The sequence below is a fragment of the Vulpes vulpes genome, chromosome 8 (genome assembly GCF_048418805.1).
Source record: "Vulpes vulpes isolate BD-2025 chromosome 8, VulVul3, whole genome shotgun sequence".
In the NCBI taxonomy this organism is placed as follows: domain Eukaryota; kingdom Metazoa; phylum Chordata; class Mammalia; order Carnivora; family Canidae; genus Vulpes; species Vulpes vulpes.
The window spans coordinates 104279961-104293918 of record NC_132787.1 but is presented as its reverse complement, the minus strand read 5'-3'; the positions used below and the strand labels follow the sequence as shown (position 1 = coordinate 104293918).

The window sequence follows — 13958 nt, the reverse complement described above, 5'->3', positions numbered from 1 at the left end:
GGGTTCGAAAATCAGCAGTGCCAGGAGGTGCCCCATAGTGTTCTCAGAAAGGAGGAGCAGAGCATTTTCACGGGCACACGTGGCCACCGGCAGCCCCTCTTCCCTGGCCCCTCAGCCCCGGGTTCCTAGCTGCCTGGCTCCTGGAGGCCTGTCCCCCCATCGGTTCCCTACCTGCCCTGCCTCCCACCTGGGTGGTGCCCCCGTCTTTCTCACCTTCTCCCTTAGCTCCCCACTGGACTAGCAAGCTCAGTTTGAAAGAAATCTTAGGGCAGCCCCGGTGGCTCAGCGGTTTAGCGCCACCTTCAGCCCAGGGCATGATCCTGGAGACCCGGGATCGAGTCCCATGTTGGGCTCCCTGCACGGAGCCTGCTTCTCCCTCTGCCTGTGTCTCTGCCTCTCTCTGTGTCTCTCATGAATAAATAAATTAAATTTAAAAAAAAAGAAAGAAATCTTAAGCAGCTGAGCCCATGTGATATGCTCTTGATCACGTTCTTATTGCTCTGTTTGTTTGCCACACCATTCTTCTCTTTTTTTTTATTAATACATGCTGGTCATTTTAAAATCTAGATCCCCTCTCTGCAACTCTAGTCCCCAAAGACAGCCATTTCAACAATGTAGTGCCAATCTTCTAGATTTTTCCATGCATAATACGAGTATTTTTATGTCTTTTGGTTTTGGTTTTACAAAAATGTGACCATAACTACAGATACTACTTATTATTTTCTTTTTTAAAAAAGATTTTATTTTTTTTAACCCGATCCTGGGTCTCCTGCTCCTTGTGGGGAGCCTGATGCGGAACTCGATCCTGAGACCTTAGCTAGGATCAGGACCAGAGCTGAAGGCAGACACTTAGCCGCTGAGCCACCCAGGTGTCCCAGATACTACTTATTATTTTCTTTTTCCCCTTTATTCCAAAAAGGACAGCAATCCATGAGAGACCTTCCTCATTCTTTTTTGGAGACTTCTTGGTGATTCATTATTATCACCTGGGTCCCTTGTTCGCTTTTCTGTTTTTTTTTTTTTTTGTTGTTGTTGTTTTTTTTTTTTTAAGATTTTAACATTTATTTGGGAGAGAGAGAGAGCATATGAGGGGGGGCGGGGGGGAGGGAGGGACCAAAGGAGAGGGAGAAACAGACTCCCTGCTGAGCAGGAAGCTGGACTGGGACTTAATCAGGACCTGGAGATCATGACCCGGGCTGCTTTAACTGACTGAGCTATCCAGGCGTCTCTCTCTTCTTTTGAGACTCCCAAAATGCATATATTGGTGCACTTGCTGTGCCCATAGAGCCCTTAGGCTCTATTCACTTTCCTTCAATCATTTTTTCTTTTTGTTCCTCAGACTTGGTAATTTCCATGTCCTGTCTTCAGATTTGCTAAATCTTTCTGCTCATATCTGCCTTGGAATCCCTCTAGTGAATTTATCATTTCAGTTATTGTACTTTTTAGCTCCAGAATCTTTTTTTGGCACTTTTTAAAGGCTTTCTATCTCCTTTTTTTTTAATAGTTCAATTTAAAAAAAAAGATTTTATTTATTTATTCATGAGAGACACACAGAGAGAACCAGAGACACAGGCAGAGGGAGAAGCAGGCTCCCTGTGGAGAGTCGGATGTGGGACTTGATCCCAGGACCCCGGGATCATGACCTGAGCCAGAGGCAGATGTTAACCACTGAACCATCCAGGCATGCCTCTATCTCTTTATTTTTTGTTCATAGTTAATTTTCTTAACTTTCTCCTCAATTTCTCTTAGTTCTTTGAGCATTTTTAAAACAGTGGTTTTAAAGTCTTTGGTAGGTCTACCATCATCTCTTTTACAGAGATAGCTTATGTTCATTTATTTCTTTTCTCTGAATGGGCCGTACTCTCCTGTTTCTTTTTATGCCTTGTAATTTTTGTTGTTGTTGAGCACTGGACATTTGAATCTAATAATGTGGTAACTCTGGAAATCAGATCCTTCTCCTTCTCTGGGTTTGCTGTTTTTTGTTATTGGGTTTGCTGTATTTTGTTATTACTTTCAACTGTTGTAGGCTGTCTCCGTGCCAAGGAATAGCCTGAGGTATAAACTTAGAGTCTCCTCAGGTCTTTTCTGAGCCCTTCCCTGGCTTTGAACATTTGCTTTCTAATGTTCCCCATATACACAGTTTTGTTTGTTTGTTTGTTTTAGAATGTTAATCTTCATGTCTGGTTCCAAAAATGAGAAAAAGAAGAGTGAAGAGGGGAGAACGACAACACACTCTTTAAATCCCTTGGAAGTCAGTGTAGCTGAAGGGCGAGGAGCTTGCGGCGGTAGAGGGAGGCATAAAACACTCACCACACTAACCACCCACCTCTTTGTACCTCTGTGATCAGAAGCAGCAATCAGAACACAGATCCCCAGTATCTCAAGGACAGGGTCCTTTATGTTCACCCTGGCTCCTGCAAACTGTGTACAAGTTGCTCCTGGAACACACAGCTGCCTCCCCTGTGGCTGAGAGATGGGAAAAGGGGTTGCTGCTACTGTGTTAAGAGCTGAGATTGAACCAGATTAACCACAATTTATGGTTCAAGCCTTCCCCTGGAAGTTGCAAGCCTTCAGCAGATGCCAGGTTTCCTGTAGTTATATCAGAGAGACAGTCACTGATGTACCCAGCACCACAATTAAGATTACCCAGTGTTTGCAGTTTGCTTTTTTAATTAAAAATACAAGCGTACATCCTACCTTATGGATTAATACATGTTTTCATCAAGTGCTTTAGAGGAAAGTGCCGAGTGTAATGTAAACTAGCGTTGAAGAGCATGGACTTCAGAGTCGTGTCGATTTGGGATCAGTGTCTGCTTTGACACCTGTCACCCTCCGTGGGTAACTTTCAGCAATGTAAGTCTTTATGTTTTCACCTTTAACATGGGGACATCATCCAGCTCAAAGCACCGTCTCAAGAATTGAGTTCCTGAGATACTTAAAAGCCCTTACAAGTAAGTCAATTTAAAAAACAAAAACAAAAAAACAGAAAAAGCAGCCAAGGGCATAAACATGCTATTCACAGAAGAAGAAAACAGTCATTTGTAGAGTCAATGAACCTATGAAAAGATGTCCAGCCTCAGTGATGATCAAAGAGATGCAAATCAGAGCAACAATGAGATATAATTTCTCAGCTATCAGATCGGCAGAGATTAAACATTCATGACACCCGATGTTGGCTGTGGTTTAGGGAAGCAGGCGCTCTTACCCATTGTTGATGGGGCTGCACGCCGGCTCTGTATATTTGGAGAGTTGCTTGGCCTGTTTGTTAAAATTACAAATGTTTATACCCTTTATTCCACTAGTTATTCTTTAACAACTTATTCTGACCTGCACAAGTGGGCAAAACATGTGTATCATTGCAACATCCTATCACAGGGGAAACCACCCATGTGTGCAAAGGTAGGGAAGTAGTTACCATACAGTCAGGTGGCAAGACACCATGCGGTAGATCCCAGGTACGGGGAAGCTCTGTCCATGGAAGTGTGTTCACAGTAAACTGTAGAGTCTCTTAGTAAAAACAAAACATCACATAGTCTCTTAGGCTCCTTCTGATGAGAAAAATGTTCTGATTCAGGAAGACCACAATTTGCTGATGACGGTATAGTCATCACAGCTAGGTCAGGGCTCCTTTTGTTCTGTGCAATAAGTGGGTTTTCCAGCAGTTAAACTTCATCAGACCATGTTATTCTGAGATGTTCCGCGGTGGCGTACACGCCTGAGGGCAGGTGTGCGGCCCTACTTGTTATTGTTGAAAATTCCATACGGGCTGGAATCGCAAGCCACAAAAAGTCATTAACAAAATGATGAGTGAGTTCTGTTTTGCGGTTGATTAGGAAGCAAGCATGTGTGGTATTTAGGTGCCGCGGAGTGCCAGAGGTCATGTATTCACTCGACAAACGTGTCCTGAGCAGCGGTGCGCATCACGCATTGTGCTGGGGTGAGCGTCACTTCTACCTTCGCATAAACAAATTATTACTCAAGGCACCACAGAGGATATGGAGGTAGTGACTTGCATGCACCACGATAGCAATGATAAAGAGGAATTGTTTTTTCTTTTTCTTTTTTTTTTAGATTTTCTATATTTATTCATGAGAGACCCAGAGAGAGGGGCCGAGACAGAGGCAGAGGGAGAAGCAGGCTCCCTGCGGGGAGCCCAAGGTGGGACTCGATCCCGGGACCCTGGGATCTTGACCTGAGCCGAAGGCAGACCTCAACCGCTGAGCCACCCAGGCGCCCCAATAAAGTGGAATTGTTGACAGCTTTAGGATAGAAGCTTCCCGAGAGGAGGGCCTTTGTTTCATTCGTTCACAGCACTATAAACAGTACTGGGTACACAGTTGCTTTAGCATATGGAATTTGCTGGATGAATGAGCAAACAAATGGATAAATGAATCTAGTGAGCCAGAGTCTTCACAGCGAATGGAAGACACATTCAGATGAGGAGGATTTTTTAAGAAATTTTTTTGGAATTTTTTTTTATTGGAGTTCGATTTACCAGCATACAGCATAACACCCAGTGCTCATCCCATCAAGTGCCCCTCCCAGTGCCCGTCACCCAGTCACCCCATCCTCCCGCCTGCTTCCCCTTCCATCACCCCTTATTCATTTCTGAGAGTTAGATGTCTCTCATGTTTTGTCACCCTCTCTAATTTTTCCCACTCGTTTTCTCTCCTTTCCCCTATAATCCCTTTCACCATTTTTTATATTCCCTGTATGAGTGAAACCATATAGTGTTTGTCCTTCTCCGACTGACTTACTTCTCTCAGCATCATACCCTCCAGTTCCATCCACGTCGAAGCTAAGGGTGGGTATTCGTGGTTTGTAATGGTTGAGTGATATTCCACTGTGTATATAGACCACAGCTTCTTTATCCAGATGAGGAGGATTTGAGGAGTGTCTGTTTATGAACGGGTGAAGAGTTGCGTGTGGACTGTAGGTGGCCCACGAGGGATGGTGTACAAACCCAGGCAGGTGGGGAGCCGTGGTCACACCTCCAGGCTGGAGGGGAAGAGAGGAGAGAGGTTCCTGGAACTGAGGGAACCAGACTCACCGTTCCCCACTGGCCCCAGTCTCCTGCCACATGTCTCCCTGAGCAGGGGGCGGAGAGCCCAATGTGGTCCATTGGGCTGCCTAGAGCACCTCTGAGGTTTGCCTCGAACCCCCCACACCTGGAACCGCACAGGCATTACAGCACACTACAAATAACCCCATGAGATGGGCAATCCCGTCTCCATTTTATAGCTGAGAAAACAGACTGAGATTAGTGGGGTAATTAATTAGTAGAGTCATTATAATTAGTTATAATTAGTAAGGTGGAGAACTGCTATTCTAAGAAATGCTGACACATTTATGGAGGTGTTAAGTCCAGGATGGGTCGCAGTGTAGACAGCAGCGTGGCCCAGTGGCTGAGAACCTCAGGATCCTCAGATGGACCAGGTGGATGGGGTCAGCTTACTTCTCTGGCCTTCATCTGTAAAATGGGATAATACTCGCCTTCAAGAATGTTGGTGAGGATCTTTTAAAAAAGATTTTATTTATTTATTTATTTGAGAGAGAGAGAGAGAGAGAATGAGTTGGGGGGAGGGACAGAGGGAGAGGGAGAAGCAGACTCCCCACTTAGTGGGGAGCCAGACATGGGACTCGATCCTTGGACCCCAGGGTCACCACCGGAGCCAAAGGCAGATGCTTCACCGACTGACCCACCCAGGCGCCCCTGCTTGTGAGGATTCAATGAGGTAATGATTACAGAATATTTGGTACCTGGTAGTCTCCGCCAAGTGGCAGGTGTTATCAAAAGAAAACCTCAGCTCACATAAGCCGTGGACGTGGAAGGTGCTGGAAGTGTGCCGGAATGCAGAGTGTGTGTTTTCTCTTGGGCAGAGCAGTATGATGGTTCATTTTTTGGGATATTTTTCAAATTTTGACCATGAATACATATCACTTTGATGGGAAAACAGGTTCGTTCCTCTCCCTTTCCCCTCCTCCCCTCCCCTGATTGTCCCTCCCTTCCTCCCTGTCCCTCTCTCCCTTATATCTGGGGCCTTTCAGTGGCGCCCTTCTGCCTCAGTTTCCTGCATTGGTCCTCAGCGCCCCCAGCCTCCTGCCCTGCGTGGCCAGGATGGCCAATGCCACAACAGCAGAAGAGCATGTTCCCCTTCTGGAATTGAGTGACCTGATCCAGGCTCCCTGCCAAGGCTGCCTCCCTCCTGGGAGCCCGGAGCAGGTGGAGAGGAGGCCTGAGGCAGAGATTGGGATTCTCAGAGCTTTTAGACTTCAGTCCTAGTCTGGCATGTTTTCCAGCCGGAATTCCCAGTGCTCAGCCTCCAGGAGCAGACACTCTGCTCCCAGATCCTCGGTGTCTAATGAGTTATATTAATATAATAATCCTGCAAAATGAGTGTGATCTGCATCTTATAGATAAGAGAACTGAGGTACAAAGAAATTTTAAAAATCTGGCCCAAAGCATACATTTGGGGGACCTGGCTGGCTCAGTCAGAAACGTGTATAACTCTTGATCTTGGGGTTGTGGGTTTGAGCACCTTGGGTGCAGATATTACTTCGTTTTTTAAAAAGATTTTATTTATGGCATGATCCCAGGGTTCCAGGATCGAGTCCCACATTGGGAGTCTCATGTCTCTCTCTCTCTCTCTCTCTCTCTTTTTTTTTTAAAGATTTTATGTATTTATTCATGAGAGAGACAGAGAGAGAGATGGGGCAGCGGGAGAAGCAGGCTCCCGGAGAAAAAAGAAAAAAAATTGCAAAGAGCACCCTGCTGGCTCCGTGGGTGGAGCATGGACTCTTGATCTCTGAGCCCCACACTGGGAGTGGGGCCTACTTAAAATAAAAATTAAAAACCAAACAAAGAGGCGATACATTTGTAATTGGCAGAGCCGTGTGAATTTGAGTCCTTCTGCCTTGAAATCCTATACTTCAATTTCTTTTCTCATACTTTGTTATTGGTTTGAGGGGTGGAGAACTCTTGTTTGTTTTATGACGTTTTGGATCTTCAGCGTTAACATGAGTTTCAGGCGTACGGCCTAGTGATTGGACGACTCTCTGCCTTGCTATCACCATCCTTTCTCATACTTTCTGAAGCCTCCAGGAGCCTTTCTGGAGACTTAAAAGGTTTTGATTTTCTAATTATAAAAGCAATACTGAATTATTATAGTCCGGATTAATTCAGTATTGAATTACCATTATGGATGATAATCGAAAATCCGTAAAGTAGGAAGAGCACTTTCACGTAGTCACAGCCGTGCTGTCTGTATAAGTCTGTATCTTGGGTTTTTTCCATGGAACATTATAATGCATGCCTTGTCCCACAGTATTAGGCATTCTTTGTAGACCTCGTTCCCAATGCCTGCGTAATGGTCCCTCAGTGGGCTATGCCGTTTACTCAAACAATCCCCTATTGTCGAACCTTCCAGTGGCTTCCAGTCTGCTGCAGCGCAGAACATCTTTTTATTCAGAAAGCTTTTTCTGTTCGTCCTATTTCCTTAAGATAGGTTCTCAGAAGTGGAAATACTGGTTCAGAGGCTATTCACATTTGAAGTCTCTGCCTGCCTCTTGCCAAAGATCCCCCAGAGGGCGGCTCCCATTCCTTTCCCCACCCACCCGCCCCGTGGAAGAGGAGGATTAGGAAGACACCTTCCTAGTCTAACGGCCTCGTGTTCTTTTCCCAAAGCCTCATAAAGAAGATGGCCCAGAGCGTGGTGGAAGTTATGGAAGATGCTAAAGGGAAGGTTCCGGAGAACCTCCTGGCCAACGGAGGTAGGTCATTGGCGTCTTTATACCCAGGGTTCTCTCAGCCGCTTCCAGCCCATCGGTGCCCCTGGCTGTGCCACCTGTCGTGGCTGCAGCAATACGGCCCAAGGAGTGTCAAAATCGACACGGCCGGGCGCTGCTGTAACCTCGTTTTGAGCTCAGCAGCACCACTGGTTTGAAGACATGCCCCTGGGCCTGTTACTAGTCCTGCTGTGGCATTTCTAGAGCACCTGCCGGTTTTACCCTATAGAAACCTGAGGGGACAATGGGGCTGGTGGGGTCTAACGGTTTGACCTACCTGCCTTCTCTATCAGCTTCTGCTCTGTCCTGCATGGAAAGTTCCACCTTCTCCTCCATCCCCCCACCCCGCCCAACCCATTTATCCCTTTCCCCAGATAAGGCTGGAAAATGCCTTCAGGGCCTAAGGAAAGCCGCAGACTGAAGTCTTAAGTTGTGGCCAGCAAATACACAGAGTTAGACCGAAAAAGCTCTGTGCTGTGTGTTCACATTTGGAATGTCTTTTATTTTTTTTTTTTAAGATTTTATTTATTTATTCGTAAGAGACACACAGAGAGAGGCAGAGACACAGGCAGAGGGAGAAGCAGGCTCCCCACAGGGAGCCCGATGCGGGACTCGATCCCAGGACCCCAGAATCATGACCTGAGCTGAAGGCAGAGGGTCAACCACTGAGCCACCCAGGCGTGCCTAAACCTGTAACTCTATCAATGCACGTACGAATACTGAAAATGAGAGTGTGTGTTCTGTATTTAGCACTTCTGTCATTTGTTACGTAGCAATGCATAGTTCTTCCCTCTTGAGAACCATAAAAGGCCTTTTTATTTGCTTGTTTCAATTGACAAATGGAAATGCTTGTGCCCCCGAATCTGAACTTGGCCTTGTGTGTTCATGCAATATAATAACTCCCCCTTATTACATTGCAGGTTTGAAGGAAAAAATGAAATATTTAAAGAGTAGGTTATGTGTTGTTTGCCGTGAGTGTGCTTGGTGTGATGCCTGCATGTCCCTGGGAAGGTGGACTCTCTCAGCCTGGCCGTAGGGGTGTGGTGATCGGGTCACGGTGGATTTCTCCAGTTAACAGCCTATCACCTGTTTTATTCCTTTTCCCTCTTTCTCGTGTCTGCCCTGCTTGCCCCACCAGCACTGCATGCCTCCTGGAATGGGGTAATGCTCTGGCTCTGAAGTTCAAGGTGGACTCTTGCATCTTGTGGCTTGTGGCCTGCTCCTTGCTTTGATGACTATCCTCTGTGCCCACTGTCCTGCCTGCTCTTGGACTATGGCTGTTTTGTGGACCCTGCAGTTCACATGTCAGGCTTACCTTTGTGTGGTCCTGATGGGGTTCACTCATGCAAGGGCCCTTCTTCTCATGAGTCTCGGAGTCTGGGGGGGGGCGGGGGGGCATCCCCGTGCCTGAACAGGCCTTTCCTGGCTTCAGCGTTTCAGAAGGAAACATTTGCTTTGGGTTTTCTCCAGCCTTGCTCAAACCAGTGGGATGAGCAGCGGCAAATCCTTTTAGGAAGAACGATGAAGGCCAGCAAATCCTTTTAGGACAAACACCCGATCTTTGATTGGAATTTAATCAGAATACCTTTCCGAAGGCAGTCTGTCTGCGATAACTGAAATTTCTTGCTGGTGCTAATAAAAAATTACTTTTTAAATAGATCAACTGATCTTACTTCCAAGCCAGGTAACTTGGGGGGTCCTAGACCAAAGAGCTGGCTTAAGGGAGAGAGCCGCTTTTCTACATAAAAACCTGGTCTTTAAGACACAGGGATTCAAGCTCACTCTGCAATAGCGCTCAAGATGCTTGCTTCTACCCACAATTCATGTTCCTTAAAACTAGATATTCTCATTCCACCATCTCCATCCCCGGTGCAATGGCAGCTATTGAAAGGCTGGCTGCTTCTCATCTCGGAAGGAGGAGATTCAGCTTCATTTGTTCATGTCATAGGCTTCATTATCCCCGGGCCCGCTGTGAATCGGGTCCCCATGATTTCCCAGACTAGAGCTTCCAGGCTCCTTCTGTAACCAGCTCTGTGCAAATAGAGGTCAGGGGCTCAAATGCAGGGCTCTTGCTCTTGGCCAGTGACTCTTGACCTTCACAACGTGTATTAGCACAATAAAGGCTCTGAAAAGTACTGCAGTCAAGAGACCTGCTCAGGCTGACTTTGCTCAGGCTTTTCTGATTCCATTTGGATGGGGAAATCCTTTTCTTCTTCTGCAGAGCACCCATGCGTAGCATAGCGGTTGACAGAATTAACTGGAGATGTCAGTGCTACCCTCAGTGGGCAGGATTTCGCCTCTGTCCCCCAGGGCACTGTTGTAGGGACAGCCAGCCAGCAGCAGCAGCAGCCTTGGAGCAGCCACACCTGGCCCTGGACCTTCACAGGTCATCTCTCTGGGTCGTGGTTTTCTCACCCGTCATTGGACATAATCCCTTTACAAAGGGCTCTTAGCCTTGCACGGGCACCTTTTGTTTTTGCTTGCTCTTTGGCCCCAGCTGAGCTTTGAGTCTGGAAGGAAGGAGACAGGTGCTTTGGCTTGTAGCAGTAGCGGGGCAGACGCATGGCTGTCTGGCGCAGGCCCCAGCTCATGCCCAGATGTCATGAACACCCAGAGATTGGTCAGTCTGACCGGGAGAGAGGCCGCAGCCTATGTGGTCATGGGTCCCTCATCCTGCTGCCTGCCAGGAAGGCCTTGTTTTGGTTCTAAGATGAGGTCACTAGTGCGCAAGAGCAGCCACCTGTGAACAGCATGTTTTGATTCTGAGTGAGCCTGCCCAGGTCATGGTCTGACCTCATGGGCCATCAGCCCAAGCCGTCAGTTGCTCCCTTGGGGGCCAGGCTTCTCCGACTTCAGCCAGGGAAGGGAGTGGGGGCCTGTTCTTTCCCGGGCCAGCGGAGAGAAAGCTGCAGGACAGGAAGGCCCAAGGGGACTGCTGCTTTCTAAGTCGGGGGACCGTCCTCAGGCCATGTTGTCACCGAAGGTGATGGGCACGGACAGGGCGGTGCTGCCCTTGGATGCTAGACCTAGGGCAAGGGTCAGGGTCTGGAGCTGGAACTGGTGCTCTGGACACACAAGGGGAGGTGAAGGAGGAGAGGGGGTCAGGGGGTCAGGGGGTCAGGGTCACACACCAGAGATCCCAAGAGGCTGTTGCAGGGAGGTCTGCACGGTCTCAGATTTATCTGACATCCTCTCACCCCCTCATTCATGGACCACCCCCACCCCGCATGGCTCTCAAGTCCCAAGCACTGTGCTGGGCGCTGGGCATGCAGATTGCTCTCCAGGAGCTCCTGGCCGGGGGGACGGCCCCACGGTGCCATATGGGCTGTGATGCCAATTAAGACTGAGTGCTGGGGAGCCACCCAAGGAGATGGGCAGAGCCTGGCTCCTACAGGAGCTCTTCTGGCGGAAAGGGAGCAGTTCATTCTCTCTGATCTGAATGCCATAAAGACCTTAGAATTTATGACAATGCGTGGAGACACGTTTGGTTTGATCCATATTGTGTCTCTTCTCAGCAACCCACGTACTGCAAGTTAGTACAATCACCAGGGTTGTTAGGGAGATTCTTAAATGGAAGGCTTGCTCTGTGTTGGGCGCTGTGACCGGCTCTGGGGACACAGAAACAGTCATCCGGCCTCCAGGAGCCTGAAAGTGCGAGGAATTGGGGCGGGGGGTGGGGGTGTCCAGGCAGCATCATGAGTGGAACCGAACAGGCGAGTGTCCCAGGCAGCAGGTGGATGGACGGTCGGCAGGCTTTCAGGAGTGGCCCTTGTCCTGCTGTTAAAAGACAAAAGCAGCAGTGAAAGAGAGTAGGGGGTCCAGGCATCCGTGCCCGGGGTCTGGAGTGTCCCCAGGGGGCAGGAAGTGGCAGAGTGGTCGCGAGAAGGGGCGCAGATTCCAACGCACAGGTCTGCCCAGCATCCCCGCCTGGGGCCGGCCACTGGGACGGGCGAGGGCTCCAGCCTGACAGCCTGTGGCCAGCGTGCCCCGCCCGCAGCGGGGCTCGGTGGCTGGGATCAGTTGGCACAGTTGCCTTCTCGACCTTCGGGTCCTGCCTCTGACCTCACCCCACCCCGTCCGCCCCCACCCTCCATCATCCAGACATACGTGCTGTTCCCCCCTGGCCTGCACGCTTCTGCAGCGTTTTCCCCTGCAGGGTGCGGCAGTACAAAACCATATTCATAGCAAATTTGTACCCCGGTCTGTATCGGCTCGGGGTGTCCTAACAGAATACGGCAGCCGGGAGTTTATGCAACAGACCCCTATCCCTCGCGGTCCTGGAGGCTGGAAGCCCAGGGTCCGGGGCCAGCAGGTTGGTGCCATCACTGGGTCCTCACACGGGCCTTGCCTTGGTGGGAGCCCCCTTGTCTCTCCTGATGGGGCCCCGCATCCCAGCCGATCAGGGCCCCTCTCCCCCTGGAGCCTCTTGTGAATTCGAGCACCGGGAGCCTGGAGGCCATCTCCTAGGTGCGAGGGAACCCAGGGGTATGAGCACTGGGTTCTTGCGTAGAGATGGGCCACCATGCACCCTGCAGGGTAGCGTGACCTGACTGGGGCAGGCAGGGAAGGGGCGGGGGTGCCGCCTCCTCCCCAGTCACTGTCTCGTCTCATAGCAGATGTTGGTGAGGGGCCTGCCTCGTGCCGGTGCCCTCGCCTCTGCGATGGAGACGATGATAGTACTTTTTTGTGTGTGTGATTTTAGCATGTTTTCTTATTAAATGAAGTATCAAACATTATTTAACTAAATTATTAAGATCTGTCAAATAGCAGTCATTCTTTTAGGTGTATGTTAAATGATAATTTTTTTAAATAATAAATTTATTTTTTATTGGTGTTCAATTTGCCAACATACTTAATAGTGTTAAAAGGTAAGCTAAATGGAATGACTCCCAGTCCCGGCCAACGTGAACCAGCAGCCATCACCCATCACTAGCCTTGATGTCCTGGGCGGTGGCAGCAGCGTCCAGCTGGAAGGCACTTCCCACCCGCTGTGCGCTCCCTCCTCTGCCCGCTGCCCGGTTCCCTCCTCTGAGCCCCGTTTCATTTCCATCTTCGTCCTGGGGACTTGACTCCCCTCATCTCGGACTTGTCTCCTCTCCCCTCTGCCCCATCCATCCTTGTGGCTGCCCAACTTAGTGAGGGGCCCCTTGCTGTCCCCACTTACCCAGCCTGGAAATCCAGGGGTGCCCTGGGCGTCCTTCCCAGGCACTGTCCTGTTGAGCTGGCCCTCCCCTTTGTGCTTCCAGAGCTTGGCCCCTCTCCGCTGCTCCTCCTCTCTGACACGCACCCCGTACCCCGACACTGGCTTCTCTCCTGCAGAGCCACCAGTGGCCCCAGTGCATGAATGTCCTTGGCTGACCACACAGCTCCTGGTGTCCCCTGGTGTCCCCTGGTGTCCCCTGGTGTCTTAACCTGCTCAGTGACCTACCTTCCCAGCTCTGCTGTTGGAGTTGGAGCAATGTGTGGCCAATTTCTGGTACACACTGGGTGCCTCGTGTCTTTATCATCATAGGAGCAAACACAGACACGGCCTTCTGTGACCCGCCCTGGCCCTCCCCTTCCATTGGGCTGTCCCAGCAACCCCGGGCCCCCATGCAGCACCCTCCCCCAGTGGCCATATGGCAGCCTCCCGTCACCTCCAGCCCCTGCGTGCAGCCCTCCTGGCCCTCCGTGGGAGTCAGGCGCCAGCTCGCCTACCCGTAGCACCCCGATGCGCTTCTGTTGCTGCTCAGCCTGCAAAATGCCGCTCAACCATTTGCCTGGTTGTCTCCCCAGGAGAAATCGGTGGTGGTGGGGGCTCCCTCTCCCCCTCACCGTAGCAAGCTGGCATCAGTGGAGGTGCCTGACTGTTGAGTGAGCGGCCAGCAGTCCCTTTTATCTGCACAAGGATGTGCTGGGCAGGGGGTGCATGCACCTATCCTGGGGTGAGAATCCAGGAGAGGGGGGCTGGTCTCGAGGCAGGGTGTAAGCAGCAGCTTGCTCCAGCAGGGGTCGGGCGCCTCCTTAAATGTGCACAGAGCTGATCTGAAGAGTGGGCACTCAGCGGTGTGTGGCCTCCTCCTGCCCATTTCTCAGGTGGGGAGACCCAGGTGCAGAGGGCTTTGTTACTAAGGCGCCCAAGGCCGGGTTCCTGGATTAGCCCACGTTCACTCACTAGCGCGGCTTGTCTCACC

At 50.0% G+C, this 13958-nt stretch overlaps 1 protein-coding gene across 3 annotated transcripts in view; it reads left to right on the top strand.

Moving 5' to 3' along the window:
* Window positions 1-13958, top strand: part of ATP6V1C2 (ATPase H+ transporting V1 subunit C2) — a 52272-nt gene that overhangs the window by 19844 nt on the left and 18470 nt on the right. For all 3 annotated transcript variants that reach the window (XR_012003236.1, XM_072767716.1, XM_072767717.1), the window contains exon 4: window positions 7685-7770. Coding sequence is in view for 2 of the 3 variants with exons in the window: in XM_072767716.1 (XP_072623817.1) it covers window positions 7685-7770 (86 nt within the window). In the remaining variant the exon portion in view is untranslated. The remainder of the gene's footprint in view (window positions 1-7684; window positions 7771-13958) is intronic.